A 26,128-nucleotide genomic window follows, 5' to 3' on the forward strand; every position below is an offset into this window, starting at 1 on the left:
TTCAGAAAACAAAATTTAATTTATTGTAAAATTCCTGAAACAGTAAACACCTTATCAGAAGTACAATGAACTGGCACTATTTCTTTAAAACATTGAACTGTCTTCCAGGAACACCTGAAACATTCAAGGGAGATCTTAAGCCACAAAGTAAGTGATGCAAGGCCCTCTTCCCTCCCCATTCCTTGTGAGCACCACCAGTGGAGAATGGGCAGTGAACTTTTATTTGCATTTGTGACCTAACAGCTCTCAAGAGAGATTCAGGGAGTAGATCACACTTTTGTATTTAGAGACCTGCACACAAAAATGTTAAACATGAGACAAATCACAATGCAAATTCCACGCTGGACAAAAAGAAAAATACTGTTTTGTAGAACATTTAATTTAGCAACTATAAAATCTATAAGCCTCTCCCTTAAAGAGGTGAATAGGGCAACAAGAGGAGACAAGGCTGTGCTTTTCATTAGGACTTTGCTATTTATTCCAACAAGTGAAAGAAGGCCAAGGCCTGGACTTACCCCTCCTATGGATACAGTTCATGGGTCTTCCATGAACCACAGATTACAAGTCTGTAGGAACATCTGCCCTTCCATTCCTTCAGCATCCTGCATCTGAGCAAACAGCAGCCATGCTCCCCATGCTACAAAGACAGCCAGCATGTGCTCAGTCTGAAGAGTGGGGACTGGGAGAGCATTGCCCACAAGGTCCACGGAGCTGATTCTTTCTCCACAAGCAGCCCCTTCCCCACCAACACAGCAGCTTTTTCCAAATGACCTGTGTACATACACACAGTCCCCCATATTCATGGAGCAGTACAAAACCAGCTGCTCCTCACAGCTCTTGGTTTGCTCCTGGTTTTACTGATGTGTCACTTCACTCGTAACTGAGCTCCTCAACAACACTGACTGAACAGCCCCTTCCTACAGCTCAGAGTAAGAACACCTGGCTTGCAGCTTTACCCATATTCATATTGGAACAGAAACAGCCTCAAGGGTTTGGGTCTGGCTGATAGTCCTGCAGTTAAATGTTTATGGAAAATTTTCCCTGTTATAGGGTGAATCTAAGATGTCTTGTTTATAACTTACACTATTAAACCTTCACAACTTTATACAAATTCTTAATGACGTTTAAAAAGTGTGTAAAATCACCTTAAGGCACAAAGAGTTAAACAGAAATGCAGACCATTGGAAATCTCAAAGCAGCCAATTCAAGAAAAGCTGGCCTTGAAATAAGTGTGTATTTCACGTATACGTGTTAAGCTTCACTGTCATTCATTAAAAACAGTATATATAGGACAAAATGTATACTGCTCAGCACCTCTTTTCCATTAGTACCAGTCTCAATCTGAGACATGATCTGTGGTTACAAAGAGGAAGTGAAATGGGTGTATATCCCTCAAATAGTTTGATGTGGACAATAAGGAGTTATTAAACATTTATGTGCACAAAACTGGCAACATTGTTCTGTAAGAGTAGGATGTGAACATTCTTCAACCTCACTTCTCCGCTCAACTTAGTAACATATTGAAGCATGGGTATGAGGGAAAAAAATGTCAAAATGGGAATGATGGAAGATAGGAAAAGTTGCAGTCTTGCACAGAATCAATGTCCCCTCATGCAAGCAAATTGTCTTGGGCGAATGACTGGAGAGTAAAAGAACGATGGCCACGATGATACTGTCCTGCCTAACAAGGCTGAAACAGATCAGCATTGTAAGTAGGGTCAGCTCCTCTGTGTGCCCAGAAACATCCAGATAACACAGATACGCTGTTGGCTCAAAGAGTCTCCTGCTGAGATGCAGCCAGAGCTGTCCAGCAACTGACTCCTTTCTCCAGAGCATCAAAGGCATCTCTACATTACAATATATAACACATCCAAACTCAGTTCTGAGCAGCACTGGCTGTTTTATATGAACACCTTTGAGGAATGAGAAACTGCCCAACCTACTTAAATACTCAGTATGTAATTCCATAGGGGAAGAAGCTTGATAGAACAGTTTAATTTAGCTGCAATTTCCCTGATGTGGCTTGAAGTGAAGGTAGCCCAACCTCTGGCAATGAAGCCTTACGGAAAAACTACTCATTGTCCCACTGCTTTGGTTCAGCTTTCTTCTGTACTAGTGCTTTTTCCCCACCTTTCCAGCCATGCTGATCAGATCACCCCAGTACTGCTGCTCTTATTAAGCCATTTAACTTTTGTGTGAAGGAGGAACTGTAACATTAGCACAAAGCCCTGAACTCCTCCTCACTAAAAAGAGTAGAACATTTGATATATTTAAAATTAGAAGAGTAAAGTGTTTACCAACATGAAAAAAAGGGAAAAAATAGCTCAAAAGTTTCTATTCACTGTTTTATAGCAAGAAAACTTTTGTCAGAGTTTATTATAAAGGAACAGCATAAGGAAACCAAATAAATAGTTGAATAGTTAACAGTATGCAATATAATAGTACTAAACTTCCATTACATAAAAATTAAACTTTGGAACAGCATCAATATGAAATAATTCTTAGAAAACTAGGACTCAGGTCAGGATCCTCAGATCTGTACATTGGTGCCCAGTTGGTGCCAGCTTAGTCTTCTGAGGGACTGCGTCCATTGAGAACTACGACTCATCCATACTGCTCCCTAATCCCACTCTGCCAGGCCACATAACATGCTGTATTTCCAAGTGTTTAAGGGAGAGTGATCAGGAAGCAGGAGGCATGAGCTGTGCTTCACTGTTTCAGAAGAAGCAGTATCTTCTTCTTCATCTGACAGCTATATTGAACAACTGCAATTTAGCCTAAGGATGCTCCTTTTTTTTTCCTTAAAGCAGCAGTTAGAGGAACAGAAAGAAGGTAGAAATTACCTCATGATCCCAGTAAAACCCCAGCTGGTTCTGAGGGAGGTGGAATCAAGGGCTGAGTAGCTGGACAAACTGTCTAACCTAACATGGTAAAGTCAGTGGAGAGAACTTCAGTAACTTCAGAGGAGCTACATCAGACTGCATTCTTTTTTCCTCTCATCAACACTGTGTGGCCATGCTGAGCTGGATTCTATTGGCACATCTCACCCAGCATGGGAGGAAAAGGAACAATCTCTGCTGGCTCACAAGTGACTGAAATAAGCAAATACAACACCCTCAGGAGCAGGATTTTACTATGCTCCCAAATCATACATATCTCCAGTACAGATTTCTTTCCCAGTGGGGCATGTGCATCTCTGCTTCTCTAGACAAAGACAGAGTCTTTGACCTGATGTAAAAGAAATACACAGAGGATGATTTTGAAATCTGTATGTCAAACCATGCAATCAAATTCTCCTCTCAAACAAGTTTTAGATGAGCAGGTAGTTCCACTGAAGTCAAGAGGCATTTACGGAAAACCCAACATTATATATTTGCATTAAATACCAAAACGTATCCTAAAATACTCCTATTGACATCTGGCACTCAAACACTTCCAGTGTCGACTTCTCAAGAACACCAGAACAATTAGCAAAAACTCTGTTACCAATCAATAACAACAACAAAAAACCAGAAATAAAAATTAAAACCAAAAATAAGCTTATTCTCTTCGTTAAATTCCTGTCAACCACTTGAAATCTTATCTGTTCCATGAAAATAAGCACTTGGCACTTTTTTTTTGTATGCCATTTATAAACACTTTCTTTTATCTAGAACATTTATTGCATATCAGAAATTCACTTGGCTAGAATACTCTTGTTTAGTAGGAAAAACTGCCTTCCAGTTATAGCTATGAAGCTCTGCACAGTTCAGTAAATGAAATCTCCTGGTATTTCCTGCAGTAATGGTTCCTCAAATTTAAATCGTTTGGAAATGGCTTTCTGCTCAGTTACTTTTTCTTTTTCTGACTGCCTACATTGTCCCAGTGTGTATGAAGCCACTACTATTAGTTCTTCTGTCACTATTGATTCTTCCTCTCCAGTCTTCTCAGCATCTACTGATTGTTCAGAGGCAGAATCTGCATCTTTCTGGCTGGCATCACTGGTCTCCCCTTCTGTACTCTTATTCCAGGCCCTGCAAGCAGGATTATCACTTTGTTCCAACCATGGATGTTGAAGACATTCTTCAGCAGTTGCCCGGTCCCTGCAGAGGAAGGAAAGTATAAAAATAAATATCCAAATCAATACAAAATTCAGAACCTTGCAGAAGAGATGGCCAAAAATTATTCCAAGGATATGACTGTATTAAAGACAGATAGATTTGCAAATTAAAAAAAAAAAAAAAGCACTGACAGCTATCTTTTACCAAAAAAGACCACAGCAGTTCAAGTAGATGAACTCCTAACACTTACAAGAAAGGAATTAATAGATCTCTAAATATAAGTTTACACTTCCTTGTTGCCAACCAACTTTTGAAGTTTATACTTTTTATATATAGAAAAATTATCCAACTTCTACATTCTTCAAATAGTCCCACAAACATGCAGTAGGCAATTTCAATTATAAATAGCTGACATGTCCCGTGAAGAACTGGTAAAGTTCCAAAGGAAACACCTGTTCTGTTTGGAAACCTGGAATTTTCAGTTTGCTGCCCATTAAGAAAAGTGCACTAATAAACCAGAAAAGGCAAGGTTCTCTACCAACCCATCCAAGATTAAGGACTCAAAGCTCAGTTCATTTAAAAGACTTCAGCAAAGTACCTGCAAGATGAATGGGTGTAATGTTCACCGCTACAAGTTACAGTTCATACACAGTTTTCTGAAGGTAATTTGAGTTTGAATTACTAACATTTGGACATCATTTGGAATATACAAGCTTGGATGGAAACAGAGGAATTCTCATATACATAAAAAGTAATAGCACAATGAAATCAAAGTCCCATTATACTTTAAAAATGAAAACACTAGCACTCGCTACATTTAAAATTAAGTCAGTCTGACATATTAGCATATACAATTGCGTATTTTACTTACTCAGGTTTCTTAACCAGCAGAGTTTTGATGAAATCCACAGCAGACTCTGATACAAGGTCAAAGTCCTCTCCAGAGTAACTTACGTTCATTTGAGATATATTTAAGAATGTTTCTTGTTTATCATCTCCCAAGAAAGGTGATATCCCTGTTAGCATAACATATGCCAGTACTCCAATGCTCCTAAATTAAAAGTAAAAAAGAACACCAGTTTTTTAGTCAGCCTTTTTTTCTTAAAAGCAAACAAATAAAAAATTCCCAAAGAAGAACTTCAGTAAAGTTAAGATGACCATTAATTTGTTCAACTTACCACATATCAGTTGCTGTACTGATTGGATCATAACTCAGAATTTCAGGAGCTATTAAATGGAAAAAAAAAAGGGTTTTGTCATATGCAGACATTACACTTGAGCTAAAAAATGCAATAATGGCCATGTGATAAAATGTAAGATAAGCCATTTGATGCATGACAATCTTTTGAAATCAAGATACTTCTATTCAGGTAATTTAAGTGGTTTCTATTATTCACTGCTTTTAAGTGTAAAAAATTGTTTTCCTTTTACTGCCATCTTCAAAAGCCAGGCCAGTTTCCTTCCCATTCAAGTAATCTGCATACAAGTTTCTTGCAGACAAAACAGAAAATAGCCAACATTGTATATTCCAGCACTGTAACCCGTAACTATGAAGATATACCACACAACTCAAAAATATATTTTCAAGTATATTTTCAAGGCCTGGAGTGGTTTGGGCTTTTTTTAAAAACAGAAAACCTACACTGGCTAAAATATTGTATTCAAAGACTGAGTATGTGAATTTAAACTTTTAATCCAAGTAATACTTGTTATGACTGCTGGTAAGACAATGATAGTTCATTAGACTGGCAAGACTTGCCAGTTCTACCTTTGGCAGCAGTACCACATCCAAGTAACAACTCGATCTTGTGACACAGTAACTACACAGCCAGGCTGGCATGCTCCAAGCGCTCTTTTCACTCCCCAGAAGCCTGGACTATTCATCACACCTATAGGAACAACTTACCTACATATTCTGGAGTTCCCATGATTTCTCTTAGTTCCTCACTGCTCTTCATTATTCTGGAAAGGCCAAAATCTACTATCTTAATGTCTCCCAGAGGAGACTTACTGGTTAGCAGAATATTTTGGGGCTGAAATACAAGAGGAAGAGAATTTTGGGACTACCAAAAAACAAATGTCTTTGACATCATATTGCATAATTATTTTAGACCATGAGCAACAACAGTGCCTCCCATAACAAATATGATACCCTGGATCATTTATGTATTTTCCCCAAGATGATTTTGAAGAGACACGTAGGCCAAAAGGAATGCCAGTATTAACAATTTAGGATTGAGAATCAAACCTTTGTTAGCTTAGAACACATTGGAAATACATGCCAATAGCTGTCATGAAACAATAGCATGTAAGCGCCTCCACACTTGTACCTCCCTAGTCCTTTGTATCACCTTTTTTACTCCTTTTGTTCCTCGATTCTTCCAATAGATGGTGTAAAATTCCTCCCTTTGAAGGTTGTCCAAAATCACCCAATCATTTAAAAAACCCTGAACACACAACTATTTTAACTGTACCTGTTTAAAGGTCTGTTGCAACCAACCTGAATCCTAGTCAAAGTACAAACAACTGTATTACAGAATACTAACTGAAGAAGAGTTTAAAAAAAATATAGCAGCCTGAGAAACAGGTTTTTAAGAGCATCACCTTTGGATAAACTTGTTTGCACTGACGTCACTAGATCTTGGCTGTCTTCCTTCAAAGCACCTTTGTGGTCATTAAGAAGTTACTTACTATTTTAAATGCTAGCTTAATTTAAAAAAGAAAAATTTTTGCAACTGAAGCATACTGTTGCCAAAAAAAAAAAAAAAAGGTTTGACTTTACCAACCCCCAGACCAGTTATCACACTGGGTTTTATCATTAACATTTCCAAATGGCAGTGCTGGCAATTGACACTGCCTTCATGCTTCTAGTGAGCGCAAGTTCCATGGAGGTGCAGAAGTCTATTGGGAACTTGGATCATCTTGGATCAGAGTGGTTGAAAAGGGAGAAGGACAAAAGAGTAAGAACAGCAAAGCAACCACTGACTGATAATCCAGATGGAGTAACACCAACATTTATACTCCTTCCCTAATCATGGAGCTGGTCTGTCCTCCATCCCCAGAGTCACTCATTAAGACATGCTCTCACATGAAGAGCCTTGCTTCTGAATACAGAAATAAACCTGGGCAAGAACATTTTAAAAAACTTGGGCCAGTTCTCCTTACTGCAACACCTGAATATAGTAGAGTTTTTTGATTCCTGCAGAGTTAAACTGTTATTTGAAACTGACTCCATGACTGTCAATTTATCTTTTGTTTGTAAACCTACATATTAAGAATAGCTCTTCTTAAATTTCCTTCACAAATTGGGATCTGGTGGCTATGCAAAGGCTTTTGGAGCAGCACATTCCCACATTCTTTACAGTTCAAATTTGTTATTCTCTATTTGTATTAGAAAAGCAAACATCCAAAACTATGCCTCTCTCATTACCCTCTTAGATGTAATTCCCAGTGAGAAATTTAGTTATGAAGAGTCAAATTAAAAGTATGAGAAAAGTATATTTTCTCTATATTTAAATGAGGAAAAGTTTTCAATGGAAAAATTTTGTGAAATTCTTCAGCCTTGTATTTTAACATTTTAGTAGATAAAGCTGTTGCAATTTTTATTGCCTTTTTAAAAAATCTTATTATGCAAAACACACCTACGCAGAAAAAAAACCAGTCTACAGTATTGAGTCATAACTATGAATCAATTCTTAATGAAATACCAGTCATTTTCTTATTTTAAGGAATCATTATGGGATTCTTGTGAAGTAAATACCAGCCCAAATGCCAACATGAAACCTTAAAGAAGCCATAGCTTTGAACTCACCATAGTTTTCAGCTTGACACCATTACTCAAACTTTCAGAAAAGGAAGATTATTTCCTCACATCTGTAATCTGTTTCTCTTTTGGTTTTACTCTGCTAGAATACATCTAGGTTTGCCTAATGCCAGTCAGCCCACAAAGACAGGAGATGCTGGCTGGAGGCTCTCCTGGTGACTATTTAAAAAGGGCTTTTCACTTTTACCCTCAAGCACAACTGAAATTATTGATGAAAACCATCAAATGGCAATGTTTGAAGACCATCCCCCTCTACTGCAGCAAGACTTAAAGGTTCCATTTAGATCCTCTTATTTCTTCTATCTTTAATTGGTTTCAAGAAGACACATAAAAACTAAGGACACATAATAAAGGTCAAGTTTTTAATCTAATCAATGCCTCACCTTACCTAATATCATTAATGTTGCAGATTATCTAATTATATAATATTCAAAAGCCTTCAGATGCCTAGAAAAAGACAGGCATTATCCAAGAAATAGTGGTCAGAAACAGGAAAACCAGACTAGCTGAGATGCCCCAGCTTCATTATGTCTAAAGATACTAAACTAGGCTGATTCTAAAAAAAGTAAAGCATCCCCATATCTTCTTTCTCAGCCCCCACACCTGCCTAAATCCTCTTCCATTCACAACTACCGTAAGCTTTTACCAAATTCAAAATTAAGTCACCAATTAATTCAGCAATGTAAGATTAAGTCAAAGAGCAAATGAGAACACAGAGAAAGGAGACTTCCCTTACTCTGCAGCTTTTAAGCGCCATTAAGAGGAGATGAAAGACTCCTGACTACAATCTGTGCACACCCTGCAAATTAAATAGCATCAACACAATGCTGTCAAGTGATAATTAATTTGCACTTGGTAGCATTATATTTGCTCTTCATCCAAGTCAAAACTAGGCTACATAATGGTATTTTGCAATTAAAAATAAGACACATTTAAGCCATCTTTCAGTAGAACCATGCTTTTGGAAAGAAATGATCAGGTGACAACCTTGCTAGACCACATCAAAATACCCCATTTCTTTCTGCAGTGTTTAGTCTCAAGAAAAATCTTGTATCTATTCAGAGGACAAAAATAATCCAAAGCAAGGGAGCTATCAATGTCATAGATCTGGTTCATTAGATATATAATATGAATAATAAGCTGACAATTGCACATGGACAACCACCTGGGTTTAAATTCTTCTGGCTGTAGAATTTAACTTTTCTTGAAGGTGCAACATATGGAAAAATGGATGGACATTTCCAAAGGAATTTGAAACAGACAAATTAAATGGAAATCTTTAGAGACACAAAGGTGAAACTAATAGTGCAAAAAACCCCATTTTAGCAAGAATTTGTAAAATTTGCCATTGGCAAACACCTTGCATAGCAACAGTAAACATACAGAAGTCTTCCAAATGTCACCACAAAGTACTTAGTAAATTCCACTGTGCTTTAAGCTGCAAGTTAAAGCAGCATGAGACATAGGATACAACAGAAGATGAGGACTGTGGGTTAATAAATATGTGGCCAAAGGGAGCACCCAACTTTCTGAGTTCTGTAAAAAATGGGCCTTTCTAAAAAGTCTTGGAAGGCATGTGGATCAATTACTCTTTGCAAGTCATGGTTTTTAATTCTACCATTTCCATCATTTTTATTTGCCAATACTCTGAAGACTTCCATAAACCTTATTTTGCACAAGACTGATAGTTTTATAAATAATGAAAGTCATCACACAGTAAGTAGGACTCAGATTAAACACACATTGCACACTGCAGTAATGTATAAACATGTTAATTAACCTCAATTGCTACACCAATTCCTCTGCTAATGAACTTCTGTAAGGCAGCAAAGCAATGCTGGAGTTTTCAGTGAGATCTGCATATGCTCTATGTTACAGCATAATTTTTCTGACCACTTGGGAAGTTTTTAAGTAAGATTTTTATTAATTTCTTTTCTGGACAAAATCTGCAATTACCATCCCAAATCTACTTTTGCAAATAAGTACTGTAGTCACATCACATTTCCAGTTACAGATATCAAGCTGGTGATGCTAAGAAACACCACAACTTTAACTAAAAAATATACAAATATATACTGTCCACAAAAAACATTTAATTTTACACATTTTGCTCCAAGGAAATTAAATGGCCAACCATTGATACTGAGTATCTTTTTTAAGCATACTGGAATTTTGAGGAATTCTAACTGCTCATTTTTAGTCTTTCTGAACGCTTACTCTCACATCACTTACTAAAAATGAAGCTTGCTGCCCATAGGAGCTAAGCCATCCAGGTTAGGTCTCTGGATCCCTGTTACAACTCCCTTCTTGACCATAAGATTTCATATGATGGCAACTGTACTTGTCACTTGGTTTGGGTCAAAACTATTTTTCAATAAGAAAAAATACTTGTTTCAGTAAATCATGATAATTTATATACCAATAGGGTGTCAGTCAACTGGCAGTAAATGTCTGTCTGACAGACATTTAAGTTAGGTTTTACAGTAACTATGAAAAAAAAGGAAGAAAATGCTATAAATATACTTAACACATTAATTTACCAGTCCTGTTTGAACATTTCATTCTGAAACATTACACTTTATTCCACCAATGTCACTACCACCCTTTTTCATTAAAACTCGAGTCAATACAAAAAACAAACTTGGTTTTCAATGGCCAGATATTTTTACTACAATGTAGAAATAAATCAGGTATTACCCAAAGCACTCATTTACAATTTAAGGTGCAAGGCAAATTGACTTTTGAATTTATTACATTTCACTTAATCAAATGAAGTTTATATTTAACATAATCATAGAAACCCCCCAACATGCTTTCAGACCTGGTGGTTACTCTATCCCAAAAGTTTAATTTTATCATTCAAGGTATAATTAGGTAAAATTGTGTTAATTACAAATTCGCATTATTGTGACATTAGCAAGAAAGTCAACAGATGAGAAATCAGTAAGAAAAATACAGCACCAATCTTACCTTTAAGTCAAGATGAACAACATTGTTTCTGTGCAAGAATGAAACTCCTTCTAATATCTGCTTCATAAGTCGCTTAACATCTTTTTCTTTGAAGGCCTCCTCTCTTTCAGCCACACACTGGTCAAAGATTTCACCTCCAGCAGCACTGTGAGCAGTAGGAATATTGATAGTTCAGACTAAATTATAGCTTGACTCAGACTTTTCTTTCTGTATAGGCAATACCAGCAGGAGGTATAATCCGATAGTGATATTTTCAGTTATTAGACATTTGGCAAGGTTTTACAGCCTTGGAAGTGTTTTCTGCAGTATGGCAGCTTTGGAGACAGGCAAAGATTTTAGTAATTTAGGTTAGAGAATATGAATAGCACAGAAATTTTGGGGACTACTTTTGAAACTCTACTGATTTTGCTTTCAGATGAATGCCACAATTGTTTGAGGACAGTGTATTCATAAAAGTTGTGCCTTTTGCCGTTCCTATAAAACTATGTCGAAATTTGGCCAAGGCAAATCTTAGCAAACATAGAGCAAAGCCACCCCACCTCCCACTCTCTTCAAAATGCTTTGCACATACTCAGAAGAGTAAATGTAAAGTCTGCAACTGAATTGTTTATGAAGTCTCTGGTATACAGGGATGCATAAAGTATCTAAACTTCTTTCATCTAAAAATAGCTCTGAAAATTTTATCTCCAGCTTGCATCCTATTTTGTTTATATATGTTTAAACAAATAACATAATAACAAAAAATATAAAAATAACTAGATATTGACGAATTTCAAGTACTCTGAAGCCACATGCAGTACCAGCTCTGTATAGCAACAGCTCTAGATAACTAAAATTGTTTTACAATGTAAACCTGTAGCATCAAAAGTAAAATAAACTGAACAGAAGCTCCATCTTAAAATAAGAATGGGCATAAGAATGTTATAATGAGGCCACTTTGCATATGGATTGCTGAGCTCCTACTATGAAATCAGCATATACACCCTTTGTCTGCATGAAATTCTATAATCACCCCTTAGGGAAAGGTGATGAAACCCTCAAGGCAGAATCCTCTCCAGTTACACCAAACTGTGACATGCAAAAATAACTTTGCATAAGCATTAATCTGCCTTTGCTTGCTTTTTTTCCAGTGAATTGTACTGCCTAGGCTGTCCTGAAGACAGCCAGACACACTCAACATGAATATAACAGCAAATGGTGCATTTCAACTGTGTACCCCCAAATAAAGAACACTTAATTATATTCAAATGTTCATTCTGCCTATTCTGCCTACTAACTTTGCTGCTACAATCCTAGTACTTTCAAAAGTCTCATGGATTAAAAAACAAATGGTTTTTCCCTCCAAGGTACTTTCACTGTTATTATTTTAAATTTTCCCTATAGATGGTCTTACAAAAAAAAACCAAAACAATTAAAAGAAGGTTAAATCATACCCTTTTCTGAAGATTTTTACACTTCTGTTCTATATGCTGGCTAGCTTGTACAGCAGTACAATTTCATACATTAAACAAAGATTTTTCTTTGAGAAAACCCATCTATTAAATATTTATTTTTCTTTTATATGTATCAAGAGATAGAGCTCAAGAATAAAATTAGTTTTTCAAAGGGAATATTAATACTATAATTCCTTTTGAAAAATTTCATATGCCTGACACTATCACATCTTTCTTCAGTCCATTTTTATTTAATTCATGGAAATAGTCATATTTCAGTTTTGAACAGGATTCAAATATTAATGACATTTTTAAAATTAACATCAGTTAGTGTATTCTACTATCCTAAGCCAAAATCCTTGAAAAAGCAGTATCACTTGGTTTTTCCACATAGGAATAGAAAAAGATGTACTGCAACCCATAAATTAAACTTTCTGCCTTAAGAATGTCATAATATGTTACCTAAGAGTGATTTAATTCCTTGTAGCAGTGAATTATAGTGCACATACAGCGATAAGATCTACTACCAAAATTACTAACACGCTATGTTTTTTAGCAATAACTCTGGGATTTTGCTGGTAAAGCTCTGCCACTTCAAGTAAGGAAAAAATACTTCTGGTATTTAATTCAGTGAAATCAGATTTATACCGAAAACCTAGGATCACACTTTACGTTTGATAGACCCAGCTGAGAAAACAGTGGAAGTTGAGGGTGGGGCGTTATAAAGCCCTGCTTGCTATATGTCTACTTGGTAGGCATCTGTTACAATTTGTTTATTAGTGTAACTCAATTAAAACGGAGGTAGACACAATGCTAAAATGCAAGCTACCTAGAATTTTAATACTACACCTAAAGAATTCTGAATTATAGGTGTTAGAAGTCAAGGCAATAAACGTTGAAGCAATGTCCCAACAGTGAAATCAAGAGGCAGTGCTTACCAGTGTGAGAGTAGAAAACCCTTGATCCAGAAACTTTATTTTAAAAAACCAATTTAAGTTTCTCCCTATACATCTGAAGATGCCTGGGTTCATCAGCATTTTTAAGAGTGAGACATGCAAATACAGCCCTCACGCATGCACACCCACTTCAGAACTTACAAAACACTGCCATTCTCAGCTACCATAGACACTTGGCTTTGCAAAATAAGTTTCACATGGGAAAGGTGACTTCCTATGCAATGTTCTGTTTTTTGATCTTAACTTGGCTATTTAGAAGGCTGATGGAACAACTCCTTCTGGACAATTCATTCTGTCCAAAGAATACCACATTCAAATAAGTAACCAGTAACCCTTTACAAGAACACATGGAAATTCGATACTGCAAGACCATTTTGCGTATTGCTGCCATGGAGCGTGGAGCAAGCTTAATGGATTCCCTTAAGCAAAACAGGCAGGGAGCTGTGAGCCAAGCCAGCCACAAGTGGTTGGAAGCACAATGCAAAAATGAACTCCAAAAAGATCCTCCTGCACACCTATTCCAAGTTTTGCCAAGCTCCTTAACAATATTTTCAACTCGGCTATTTTGCATTCTGCAGCTAGATTTCAGGGGGAAAAAAACCTAACCATAGAAGGGTTCAAAATATCTCCTAAGAGAGTATCAGAGGCATGTCACTCTTATGATTTCTGTATATATGCAGACCAGGAGTTCTCTGGTGTTAATAATATTTACATATTTTTCATTAAACTGTAGTTTTTCTAATCGTCATGAAATAACTTAGCAAATGACTGGGCCAGTCAGAAAATGCTCTTAAGGGATAAAAGCAAAGAATTATCCTTCGGACAACAAAGTTTTTAAGTTTTTAGGAAAACAAGCCACCTTAATCTGAAAAAAATAAAAAAATTTGATAAGGACATATTTAATGGCAAAACATTCTGAAATCCAGTGTTACTTAGAATGCATTATTTCTCTAGTACACCCTCCCTTAGCTAAGTGTATGAAAAAATTGTGAGACAAAAGAAGGCTTTCTGAACTTGAAAGCTATGGCAACCATAATTCTTTAGCTATTTTAATTTACTTATGAAAGTAGTGTTGTGACATTAATTTCTCTAATTTCAAGTGAAATCCAACTGTCATTCGTCAATGAAAAGCATGCTAACACTTTATTACTGCTTAGCAGCATAAATGAGCTGAAAGTCATTTGGAAGTCTATAGAACTAATCTTTGTTACAATTATGTTTGACTTTAGATTAAATTGAGACTACTTATCTTCCTTGAAATATATCTTAACAATGAGCTGTATGAAATTCAGCATCAAATTTCATTCAAGTGCACTTAGGAGACACCAACACAGTCATTTAACTTATCATTAGAAAAAGACTGAAAAAACCTATTTCAGGGCACCTGAAGAAATTAACCATTCCCCCAGCTTTAATGGATCAGACATTAAATTACTGTTCTAAAGGATGCAAGAGTACAAATATGTAGACCAATTCCTAAAATGCTTGATTTCAATGCTGAGTTATATACAGTCTGCAATGGACAAAAATTTACTTCCTGAGTCTTCAACTCTGTCAAAAGTCTTTCTTGAAAGGGTTATCTTCACAAAATAATGGAAGGTCATCTACCCTCTGTACGTGGACCTTACAGTACAAGGTGTTCACACCACAGTGGTTGTAACATTATCACCAGAGGTCCAAGCTCACTGCTGCTGACAGCCAGACCTCTTTCCTTGGCTAGGCTTTCCATTGGATAGTAAGTGCACTTACTGTTAATTTTTCCAGTGTAAGGCAATGTAATGTACCAATGTTTCTAAAGCCTGAGAAAACTACAAATCCATATCTGTTGAGAGGACATGGGAAGATAAGCATCCAAATACATACAATTATAGATACTGGTCTTAAAAGTTCTCAGACAAATGCTTTTAGTTATTTTCCTTCACTTTTCCAATCAGGCAGCCCAAGAACTGAATGAAACACAAAGGTAACTAAGACCATTTGAGAAGTTTTCCCCTAAATTTTTTTTAGACCTCCAGTCTTGATTTGAGACTGCTAACTAGAACAACTCTGCTTGCTACTCAGATAGACAAGATGCAAACATTGGAGCAGCAGTTATTTGTGATTACAGCAGGTTTGCTTCAAGTTCAGTCTGTTGAATCCTATGCCAAATGGATCACTTCCTGCCAGCAGACTCTTACTTTAACCTCCAGTAAGGAGGACAATAAATAAATAATGTCCAAGACTATATAAGTACATTAGTATTAATGGACATATAAGTCCATCACATTATCCAGGTCCAAATAATTACAGGGGAAAGAACACTTCATTCAGCATATCAAATAAATACTAACTGTGTCTTCAAGATGAAAAAGACTTCTTCCTCTTTTTAAAGCAAGCATGCAATTCTACTGTATTTACACAAAGCTCTGGCTCAGTTCAGAGGCTCTTCATAACAAAATATTAATGATGAAGATTTTTGACACTCCACTTAAAGGTTTCTATACATTTGACCCACTGATTACCCACTAGTATCATCTAGCCCTTCCCCAGATGTGTAAAAACATGGTGATGAACACTTATGAAAAGGACCAGTTCTTAAACATCACATGCTCTACTGCTCTCTCTTTCAGAAGAAATGGGAAGATGACAGGTAGGTTGCATACAGGTATCAAGTCAAAAAGTTACCAAATTTGCTTTTTCTTTTTATACCTGATATGTCAACTTTCTTGGAGTGTATACCTGTACCTTCTTCAGCAAAATTCCAGGTTCTTTTCATTCCATTTTCAGCGAAATACAGAAACATAACTGATCCACAGATTAATTCCGGGCTTTCTGTTACCCCTTCAGACTTACACACCCCTTCAATTCTGACTTAAATACCCTGATTGAGGTTTTATGACAACAAACCAAAATCAGAGACTGTTGTGAGGGTGGATGCAGACAGCCTCAATTCACTATGGTACAGCTGAAGCCAAAACTGTAATGCCTCCTTGCTTCCCACTGCTCAACACTTAATATTAACATGGCAAATTTTAAGGTCATTTTCTCTCAAAAACTGATAGTGCTTGAAAGACAACACTCCATGTAACATTAACATTTCTCTTCCTGAAAGCAAAACATTTCCTGAAGGCAAAACCCTCAGCCCTCATGACAGATTCTACATCAAGACAAGAAACTTTAAAATCTCCACAGATGAAGTTAGTGGCCAAGATTAAGTATTTGTTTTACTTCTTCAGGAGATAAAGATCTGCCACAAAGACCATCAAGCTTAATAGAAACTGAAATGCCCTAGAGAATCTTGCAGTCTAGGTATGTTCTTTAATCCTCTGCATACAGAATGTCAGAAATTCACTAACATTCATACCTGTTTTGTTGCAACATGTCTTTGGAACACTAAAGAAGCATCCAGACATACCTGCTGAAGTCAGGGAAAGACTGTTTTTGTAATTTACAACTCCAGCACATAGCTATTTATCTGAAATGAGGTATGACTGATGCATATAAACCCAGTAATTTTGCTAATTACTTAACAACCTAGTTAATACTTCATATTAAAAGATTTTGCAACTGTAAGAAAATTGAGTTCTAAAAGAAAACTTGGGATTTTGCATTAAAATTATCACAAAACTCATTGCTCATTTAGATTCCATTGCTCACATTAAATCCTATAGGATCCAGAAAATGAAACTGTATTTGAGTTTAAATTTCTGCCAGTGTTTAAAGCAAGTATTTATGAGTCTTCAGTAGCAGCAGTTAAAACCCCAGCTCTGTCACACCTATGTATTATAAAAGATACTTGAATATTTCACATATGATGACTTCACTAAGGTCACAATGAAGTTTAAAAAATGTATTCTAGAAGGAATTTTGCCTTAGGAGACATGGTCTCATTCCATTTCACTAAACTTTGAAGATACAGTTTCTTTTGACTTCTAAACAAGATGTGATTGGTATATAAGATTCCTCACAATTTCTTTTTGCTATCAAGTAAGAGAAGAGCTGCACAAACTAGATTCATTTTAACAAACAAGTCACTTCTGAATTATTGAGTCTCACTGTTCCTCTCTTAATTATTTTAAATCCATAGAACTAACCAAGAATTTAGAGTTCAGTAGCAACAAGCATTTGGCTGAATCTTGGAAGCTAGTGAGATGCCTTACTATCTAAAGCCATTGGCATATGAGACGAACAGTCACAACAGCTGCAGGAATGCCCATCTGGACAAACTCAAGTGGAAAAAACCACATGCAGAGTCATGTGTCCTTTGAAAGAATCTATTCTAAGTCTCAATTCTCCTCCCTTCTTTCCCCAAAAAGATACTGTTTTAGCAAGTTTTCTATTGTAAAGGGTTTTAATACGTTCTTTTTAGCAACGACGTTGCTTTCAATACCTTTTTTGTAACTGGTAAAAAAACCACAGCAGATTTCATCCTATCTTTGCCACTGTAAATGAAATAAACTTTGGTTCTTGAACAGATACTCACTGCTTCTTTCCTCTTCCTCTTTCACATGCAGGGAGTGTACAGAGTTCATATTTCATTTAAGATGCTTTAACTACATAAATTATAGTTCAGCTTTGAAAGATACTACATAATTAGAGAAATTTGTTATAATCTGAACTAGTTATGAGACTGCACATATTTTCTTGTAATTGTCATTTTCTTAGCAATTCTTGAAGTTTAGCAAGGGTAACAGGCAACAAAAAAACTTTTTTTACATTATTCACATTGATACACAGTATTTTTACATTATTATTTTAAAGCAAATACTGCAGAAAGTTATTCAGGAATTATTACTAATACTTACTATTCCAGGACTAAAATCATCTCTGTCGCAGTTTCATAAACTTCATGCAAGTTAATGACCCAAAGGTTGCATTGTGCCAGCTCAAGGACTGCAATTTCGTGGATTATTTCCATACGACAGTCTTGGCCCTTTCTTCTTTTTCTCATGAATTTTGCTGCAAACTCTCTTTCAGTGTCCTTCTGGATACACTTCTTCACCACTGCAAATTTTCCCCTGAAATTAAATAAGAATTTAGTTTTACATGCCTTAGTGACAGCTTTAGCCTTTTTAAATTAATGTTTCAGGAAACTTGAACCAAATCACTATTAGCATTTAAGAATCAATCTGAATATAGAAAGATGCCTCGCTGAGTGATGATCCCTGTGTTCAAAACACCCCAGCCCAGAATGTAAATAATCTCCATGAAACATAAGGAATTAAAAAAGAAAAACAATTAATTCAAACAACACAGTTTTTAAAACACAGTGTAAACAAGCTGTGCTAGTTCCTAAGATTACATTATCCTCCAAACTTTAATTTAAAAAGCTGGCAAAATCAGAATGTGCAAATGAGCAATTTATGCTTTCTCTGATAACCTCACAGTAACCCATTTACTGTGTTCTCAAGTATCCCACCATATCCATTGTAAGAGCACTCTCATTGAATCCTGCTCCATTTGCTATGCAATATCCATACTGTGCATTTTTCAAGATGGCATTTTCAAGATGGTATTTTCACCATGGCATGTATGAAATGATAACAGCTGGAGTTTTTTTTATTAACAGTTCTCAAAACCCCCTACTTATACAGTGAGGCTAAGGAACATGGATAATTTAAACATAATGAAGCAGCTTGACTAAAATCAAGCTCTGCAGCACGATTTCTGCAGCAATGCCAAGGTGAACAGGAGCACTGAGAGCAGAGAGAGCTGAGCACCGTGCTTAGCCCACATTAATGAGCGTCGCCTCGGCAGAACACACACCTGATGATGCACCAGGCCAGCTCAAACCACACTGCAGCGCTTGCATCACACCACTTCCCCCACAGCACTCTGGCACAAGTGGCGGCTTTTAACTTCCCTGCAAGAGTCCCACACCACCTGCTCCACTCAGTTCCATTCACACAGCGTTGATTTTTAGACTAAAAAGGTATTTTAATGAATACCTCTCACTAATGCAATGATGAATTCTCACACTTTGAAGTACAGTAACCTTACTTTAGCTCTTACCATACAGGTATAATGATCAGCAAAACTACATTTTTATTTATATGTAAACATTTCTTATAAGTCTGCAGGAATAGCTTTGAGATCTTTATTTTGGTCCTTTACTTACTGTAGGGCTGCTGAAACCAAAATAATAGTCCTCATCTATTTTGGAACAGTTACTATGGGTTTTGCCCCTCCTATGTCCAAGCTGAAGTTCACAAAATTAATTACTTCAGCTCGTGTCAAAGTTTTCACTCTCCCAGCCTATTGGCAGAAGACTGCTATCCATGAAATATAACTGCTAAACAAAGTTGTGGTCGGCTTGCTTTTAATAAGCATTTGTTTCAAAATCACACAGTCTAAATGAATCAAGTCAAATAACTACCCACAAAGTAGGTATTTGCTAGGCAATCTCAATAAAATAATTGGACTTGTAACCACTGATACAGCCACAGTTATTCCTCTAGGAATACTATTTTGCATAAGCACATTATTTACAGCACAATATGTATTAAGACTAGATCACAGCACAGTCCACATGTCTGGTGAAGGTAGACAAACAGAATATGCTTTCAATGCCTTGAGCCTAACTTTTTGGGAAAATGTTCTTAATTACTAATACATACATGAAGACAAAACTATTGAAGTTTGTAAATGCATGAAGATAATTTTATAGCACAAAATTTATATACAACAGGGAGGTATGCACTTATCAAAAGTGTTAATACACTTGTTCAAGTTCTTAGCACTAAAAAACATCTCAAGAAAAAAAAAATCAACTGATAAATATATTGTCAAAACCATATAAAAATAAATTGAGAAGTCCTTTAATAAGCAAGTTATTTAAACACCTCATACATACTAAGCCTTACACCAGTAAATCTAGATCCCTGTCTGGGTTCAACCTTCTCTGTTTTCCTTATATAGTATCTGAATGAACTGCATACTTCCTCTTAAATGCTGCCTTAGTACAGTCAAAAGCTTTTAATTCTAGCACCAGAAAAGACCTAGAGAAAGTGGCTTAGAAAAGTTTGAAATCTCTTTAATACACCTTTCAAGTACCATGCTGTTTTGAATTACATACAAAATCTATCTGGAAACAAGTTAATTAACCTAATGAGTACGGATGTTGCGATTCACTGTGCATTAGTCACTCTGGAAATAAAACAGTATTCATGAAGCAGCAAGAAACGGCAAGAGCCACCACTGTGTGTGGCCACGTATGTCCTGTTTAGCTGAGCTGGCCAGAAGCCTGATAGGTGACGTAATTCAAAGGACAGGTTACACGGGAGTTCAGGTGGCTGACAAATACTAATTCTAAATTGTTTCAGACCAAGAATCCTGCCCAGATTCCTTATGGTTATGCCTATAATTAGAGCTATTATAACTACTGCCTGTTAGAACTCATCTTTTCTGAATACGATCCCCAAAAAGATCAAACTTGACAAACCTGATGTTTATAACCAGTAGAACTAATTACTATGCAGTGATCTAGATTCATGTCTGAGAAAATTTCAGAGCTAAGACACAAAGACAGCATCCACTATATGGTTAAGCCAACAGATACATTTTAAAGAATTTTTGATTGAGACAGAATAGTAGATAAGACATATATAAACAAGCATTTTTATGAAGTATACATTCCCTACACTTCATCTCTGCTTTTCTTCAAATCCTGCTTTTCAGAACTTATAATAGAAGTATATAAAATAGTGTTAGATCACATCCCTGCTACTTTAGTGTATTGAGAAGAGCTAGCAGTGAGAAAGTTGCATGGAAGGAAGAATAACTTTAAGGTGAAAATCTTAATGTGCATTTGTCAAGTTGAAAACAGACCATCAGACATCCAATTACAAACAAAAATGCATTGGAGAGAGACGAGAATAGGAAACTCTAAATAGTTCACAGTCCTCACAAGAGTCTCATTCAAGAATTATGATTTAAGAGAAATCAATTCTGATTACAAAGAAGCTCAATGTCACCTTTTCAGATTGTCAACAGAATTTGCATTGTTTCATGAGGCACACATTATAGCTCAAAGGAAAATTGTCAAATCACAAATCAAATGTCAAATCAGATAAGCAGCAACATTTATGTCACACCAATTAATTTTTCCTGTCCTAGGATCAGAAAAACAGAGAACTAAGCTTACTAATTTATTTATAATATATAAAAATAACTAAGCTTAACTAAATATTTTTAAATAACTTTATTTTTAAAGTGACCTATAAAACACTGTCACTGTAACAAATGCAGTAATAACTTCTTTCTGTGAAGATGTTTACTTTATATAAAGTTCAGAAAAAAACTTTTCTGAGATCCACAATACTATATGCACTTTATTATATAACTCATATAAAATATTTTTTATGAAGTGTAGGTTTTTTCCCCCAACAATTTTGGATTTCCAAACAGCAAAATGCAGGGATGATATTTCTGATGTTCATTAATAATTTGCTCACATAAATTTATTCTCAAGTGGAAAAACCAACTACTTGCAAGTCTTCATTTCCATCTCTTTTCCACTTTTGCTTAGTTCCACAGCTACTTCATCCCAGCTGTTCTACTGCAGAGAGCAGCTGAGGACAGCAATATCATGGCACAAAATTGTACAAGTGTCATGCACTGCTAAGACACACATCACTGAAAGCTACCTGAGAAATAAAAGTTCATGCCAAAGTTTTTCTTTTGTGGCGGGGGAGGGAGGGGGGGGGGAAATAAAATCCAACACATGCATTATCTGCAATGAAACTACAGCCACATCACTAGTCAGGAAGAATATCTCACACTCCTTGGATGATTACAATATTTTTTTATTCTTACCTTTGAGTCGACAATGAGCATTAATAAAAAACTGGGAATGAGGAGACACAACTGAATTGCACTGGACATATTTACATGCGTGCACATGTTTTGCTAGAGATAATTTTATTGTGGATCAATCATTTGAGGTGACCATTACCTTCCAGAAGAAAGACAAACCAGTCAACTTATAACTTCCTCTAACCCAGCTCTAGAATAAAGAGCATTATTTTCTGTACACAAATGATGACTTCCAGTATGTGCATAGGTTGTTTCACATAAAAAAAGGAGTGCAACATACCATCAATAAGCTGAAGAATTAATAGCCTAGTAATACTTTGTCTGCAATTAGGAATTTTTTTCTCAAGGAAAATGAGTAAAGCAGCTAAATATAATTACAATAGACTCCTTAAGGAAGTTCTTGGTAGTAAAAAATGTATTGTTCCCCATTTTACAGTACAATTATGGCTTAAGCACAAATGGTAAGGGGAAGAGTTAAGCAATTGGTGTCTTGTCCTCTGCAAAGGTGACGCTGCTTCAAAATAACCTAAGTTAGCACTGTCTGAAAACATTTAAGTCTCAGTGAGGTGATGAGAAGTGACACCCTTAAAACAATCATCAGAGGTAAGTTTGATTTCAAACCTCATGCAAGTGCAGATTTGTGTGAGAATATTGTGATTCTGAGGACAATAAAATTATTAAGGCTGTGAATACTGGACCAAAATGTCATATATTAAATAATTTAATTTAAAAACTTTTATTCCCATGTCATGCTAAGGAACTTGCAGTAATTTCCTTTCCAAAGTTGCCATTATAATGAAGTTTTTGATATTTTTCCCCAAGTGAACCTGGCTTTCCCAACAGCTGTGCTTCAACAGACTTGCAAATGCCTATTCAGCCACTGATTGAGGCAGCAACTTCTGAAGCACATAAGCTCTACATTCTGAAAGCAGTTTTCTTCTCGTGAGCAGAACTAATGAAGCCTGACTTCCCACAGGTTTGTACTCAATCCCTCTGGTGACACTGTGATCAAGCTCCTCCTAGGTTCATCCATGCCTTTCAGGACAGCTTCCCCCAGGATTTTTGCTCCCTAACATGCCACCAGGGGCCACAGACCTCACACCTCTCTTCCCGGTATGACCAGCACTACATGCCATTTTGCCATGTTCCACTTTCTTCCCAACCTCTTCCCAACACAGGAGACCAGAGGCTGTAAGTGCCCTGGGAAGTTCAACATACATGTGCTGACTGACAGAACGGGAGGCCAAAGACCACACAAACCTGCTGAGCTCATGCAGCAGCCCTGATCTCAGCAAAGGTGATAAATCTGCTCGCTTCTTTCTCTGTGCTCACAGTTTTAATCACAATCCATACGAATATTGTTATTTTCAAACCTACTTACAGTGCAGCTTTCCAACTCTTTCTCTAATTCTGGGAAATGGGGTGGACAAATACAAAGTGTATTAACTTTTTTCTACCAAATCTTAATGCTAAAATAGATTATGTTGTGTGCACAAGGACTGCTTTTCATCGAAGACAAAACCTGCCATACCTGGGTGCTAATTTGTTCTTTGTAAAGATAAACTCTACCCATAAAGAATTATACCATTTATGAACATATGAAAGTGAAACAATTTGTGTTAATAAATTATCAATAAAATTACAGTTGTAAGTGACAGAGAGACTTTCCACCTACATTTTGTCACAGATTTGGCAAAAAATAGTCTTTAATGGGAGTACTACAGCTGAAGTGTCTGCTTTTTAAAAAACAAAATTTAAAACTGTTGAATAAAAAACCAAGCACATGCATTCATACGTAGAGATTTCTATATTCTAAAAGAGAAGATAGTGAAAACACTTGTGAAGTTGAGGAGAGATAGTCTGAACCAAAAATATGAGCAACTGTTGCTCAAAACCACGACAAACACTTAGAACCTCCACTTAACTCATTTTAACTACAGGTGTGCAAAATCACAGCCTTCACGTGAAGGTCATCCTTAAAATATTCAAAAAACATTCCACACAAAAATCCATTATGCTATTTACTTGTTTAAACTGCAGATGAAGACTTCAAGCAGTAGTCAATTCTTATTCTTAGGGTAAAGCAAATCATCTGAGTTGTATTTTTTTTTGTTCCAGAAGGAACCTTCATCTACTCCATGCTCTGATTAGGCCAATGACCACCACTCGGCTCTGAGGGAAATGGCCATTCCATGGAAGAACTGCAAAATATTTTCTGAAGTCATCTGAACTTCAAATAAAAAAAAAAACAAACCCAAGGTCTTGGACATTGTTGTCACAACAATCTACAAAAAGCTTTCCGATTCCACGGGATGTTTCTCCCACCTGCTTATCATGTGAATGCTTTAGATCACTATGTTTACACAGGTATTATTCTACTGGTACACCAGAGCTACTGAGCATTAAGCTAACACCTAGGGCAGCCTAAGTATTTGTTACAGGTGCCTACAGCAGCTACGTTTGCCTTGAAACTCCTTAGCTCCAAAGGGGTTGGTTTTGTCACTGTATAAAGTGAGTTACAAAGTGAGCATAACTTGCAATAGAACATACATTGAGGAGTATATCCTTCCATATATCCGGTGGTATTCCATCTAATATTTTTTATTGAAACAATCTCTGGATGAAGCACATGTAATTCTAAGAATACCATTCTTTTAATAGGAAGTGACAGAATTTCACACAAAAGTATTGGTTAAGTGGTGCTGAAATTCCATACATGTAGTTCCCAAGATGCAAAAACCTTTTAATGAGACTTTTTGTCCTAAGCCTTGCTTTCTATCAGTCATGTGTTGAAATTATACATGGACTAAGCCTTACATGTGGAATCACTTCCAAACCCAAGATTTTAACCAGCTTTACCTCCTTGAAAAGTTCCACCATCGGATTACTCTCAAGCATATGGTATCCCAAAGGAATATAAAATAGTTTTTCCACGTCACAGCTTATAAAGCTCGAGGAAAATAATAAATACCACCAAAAATAAAAATAAGGAAAAAAAAGGGCAGGTTTTCTTCTCCAGTGGAAATATAAACCAATATCCACTACTCCACGCGGGCTCCCAGGAAACCACAGCACCTTCCCAGCCAGATCGGCAAGGCTGGGGAGCCGAGGATGCCTTCTTCGGCAGGAGGGACGGACAGCTGCGGGGTGCAGTTGCCTCCAGCAGCCTCTCAGCCGAGCCGCGGCCAGGGGCACGCCCCGGGAGCCGGCCCGGCACAGCTCCGGGCTCACCGCCCGCTGCCCCCGCGGGGACCCGGGGCTGGGACGCCGCAACCCCCCGGCCCCGCTCCTCCCCCGCGTCCGGGCAGCGGAGGCAGCGCTCACCTGCCGAGCTCCCGGCCGGGGCTGAGGCTGTACCGCTCCTGGAAGGGCTCCGTGCGGATGGGCGTGCGGATCTCCGCCAGGAGCCCGCCCCGCCGCCGGGATCGCCCGGCCGCGGGCTGAGGCGGCGGCGGCCGCTCACCGCGGGAGCGACCGGGCTGCGGCTTCTCGTCGGGGCTCATGGCGCGGGGCTGCTCCCTCGGCGCGGGGACGCCTCCGTCTTGTCCTCCGGTCCTGCCGCCCGCCGCTGCCCGTGTCCCGGCCCGTGTCCCGTGTCCCGTGTCCCGTGTCCCGTGTCCCGGCCCGCGCTCCCGCCGGGCGCTGCCGCGGCTCGCGGGGGCTGCGGGCAGCACGCGCCGGCCGAGGGGGCGGGGCGCCCCGCGCGGCCCCGCCCCGCGCGCGCCCCGGCTCGGCGGGCGGGCCTGGGGAGGGACGGCGGGACAGCGCCACCCGGCGGCGGCGCGGGGAGCGGCGGGCCCGTGCCGCTGCCGGGTTCCAGCTTCCAACGCGGCGGGAAATAAAGCCGGGAAGCCGAGGCTGTGCCTGAGGAGAGACCGCCCGGCGTCCCTTCGCAACCCGGGTGTCGTCGTGTCACTGCAGGTGGAGGATCCTCCCCTCCGTTCGGCCGCATCTGGAGGATATATCCTGCTCTGGGCTCCTCAGGACAAGAGCATCTCTCTTATGAGGAGAGACTCTGGGAGCTGGGCCTGTTTAATCTAGAGAAGAGAAGACAGAGAGGAGATCTAATCAATACATACAAATACAGCACACGTGGGTGCTAAGATAATGGTG

At 37.8% G+C, this 26,128-nt stretch overlaps 1 protein-coding gene across 1 annotated transcript; it reads right to left on the reverse strand.

The window, feature by feature from the left end:
• STK17A (serine/threonine kinase 17a) lies at positions 1–25,632 on the reverse strand. Its single transcript, XM_021531977.3, has 7 exons — positions 25,340–25,632; positions 18,007–18,219; positions 10,834–10,978; positions 5,947–6,073; positions 5,219–5,267; positions 4,912–5,091; positions 1–4,082 (listed from the first exon to the last, which is right to left on the reverse strand). Exons 1-7 carry the CDS (start codon positions 25,516–25,518, stop codon positions 3,749–3,751), a joined length of 1,227 nt encoding a protein of 408 aa, XP_021387652.2. The 5' UTR covers positions 25,519–25,632; the 3' UTR covers positions 1–3,748.
• Between the last annotated feature and the right edge of the window lie 496 nt (positions 25,633–26,128).

This window comes from Lonchura striata, chromosome 2 (assembly GCF_050655825.1).
Source record: "Lonchura striata isolate lonStrDom1 chromosome 2, ASM5065582v1, whole genome shotgun sequence".
NCBI classification, from domain to species: Eukaryota; Metazoa; Chordata; class Aves; order Passeriformes; family Estrildidae; genus Lonchura; species Lonchura striata.

Coding starts and splice junctions, on each gene's coding strand:
- STK17A (XM_021531977.3), bottom strand. CDS start 25,518: ATGAGCCCCGACGAGAAGCCGCAGCCCGGTCGCTCCCGCGGTGAGCGG. Junction 5,268..5,946: donor GGGAACTCCAGAATATGTAG/GTAAGTTGTTCC, acceptor TCCATTTAATAG/CTCCTGAAATTCTGAGTTAT. Junction 5,092..5,218: donor AGTACAGCAACTGATATGTG/GTAAGTTGAACA, acceptor CTTTTAATTTAG/GAGCATTGGAGTACTGGCAT.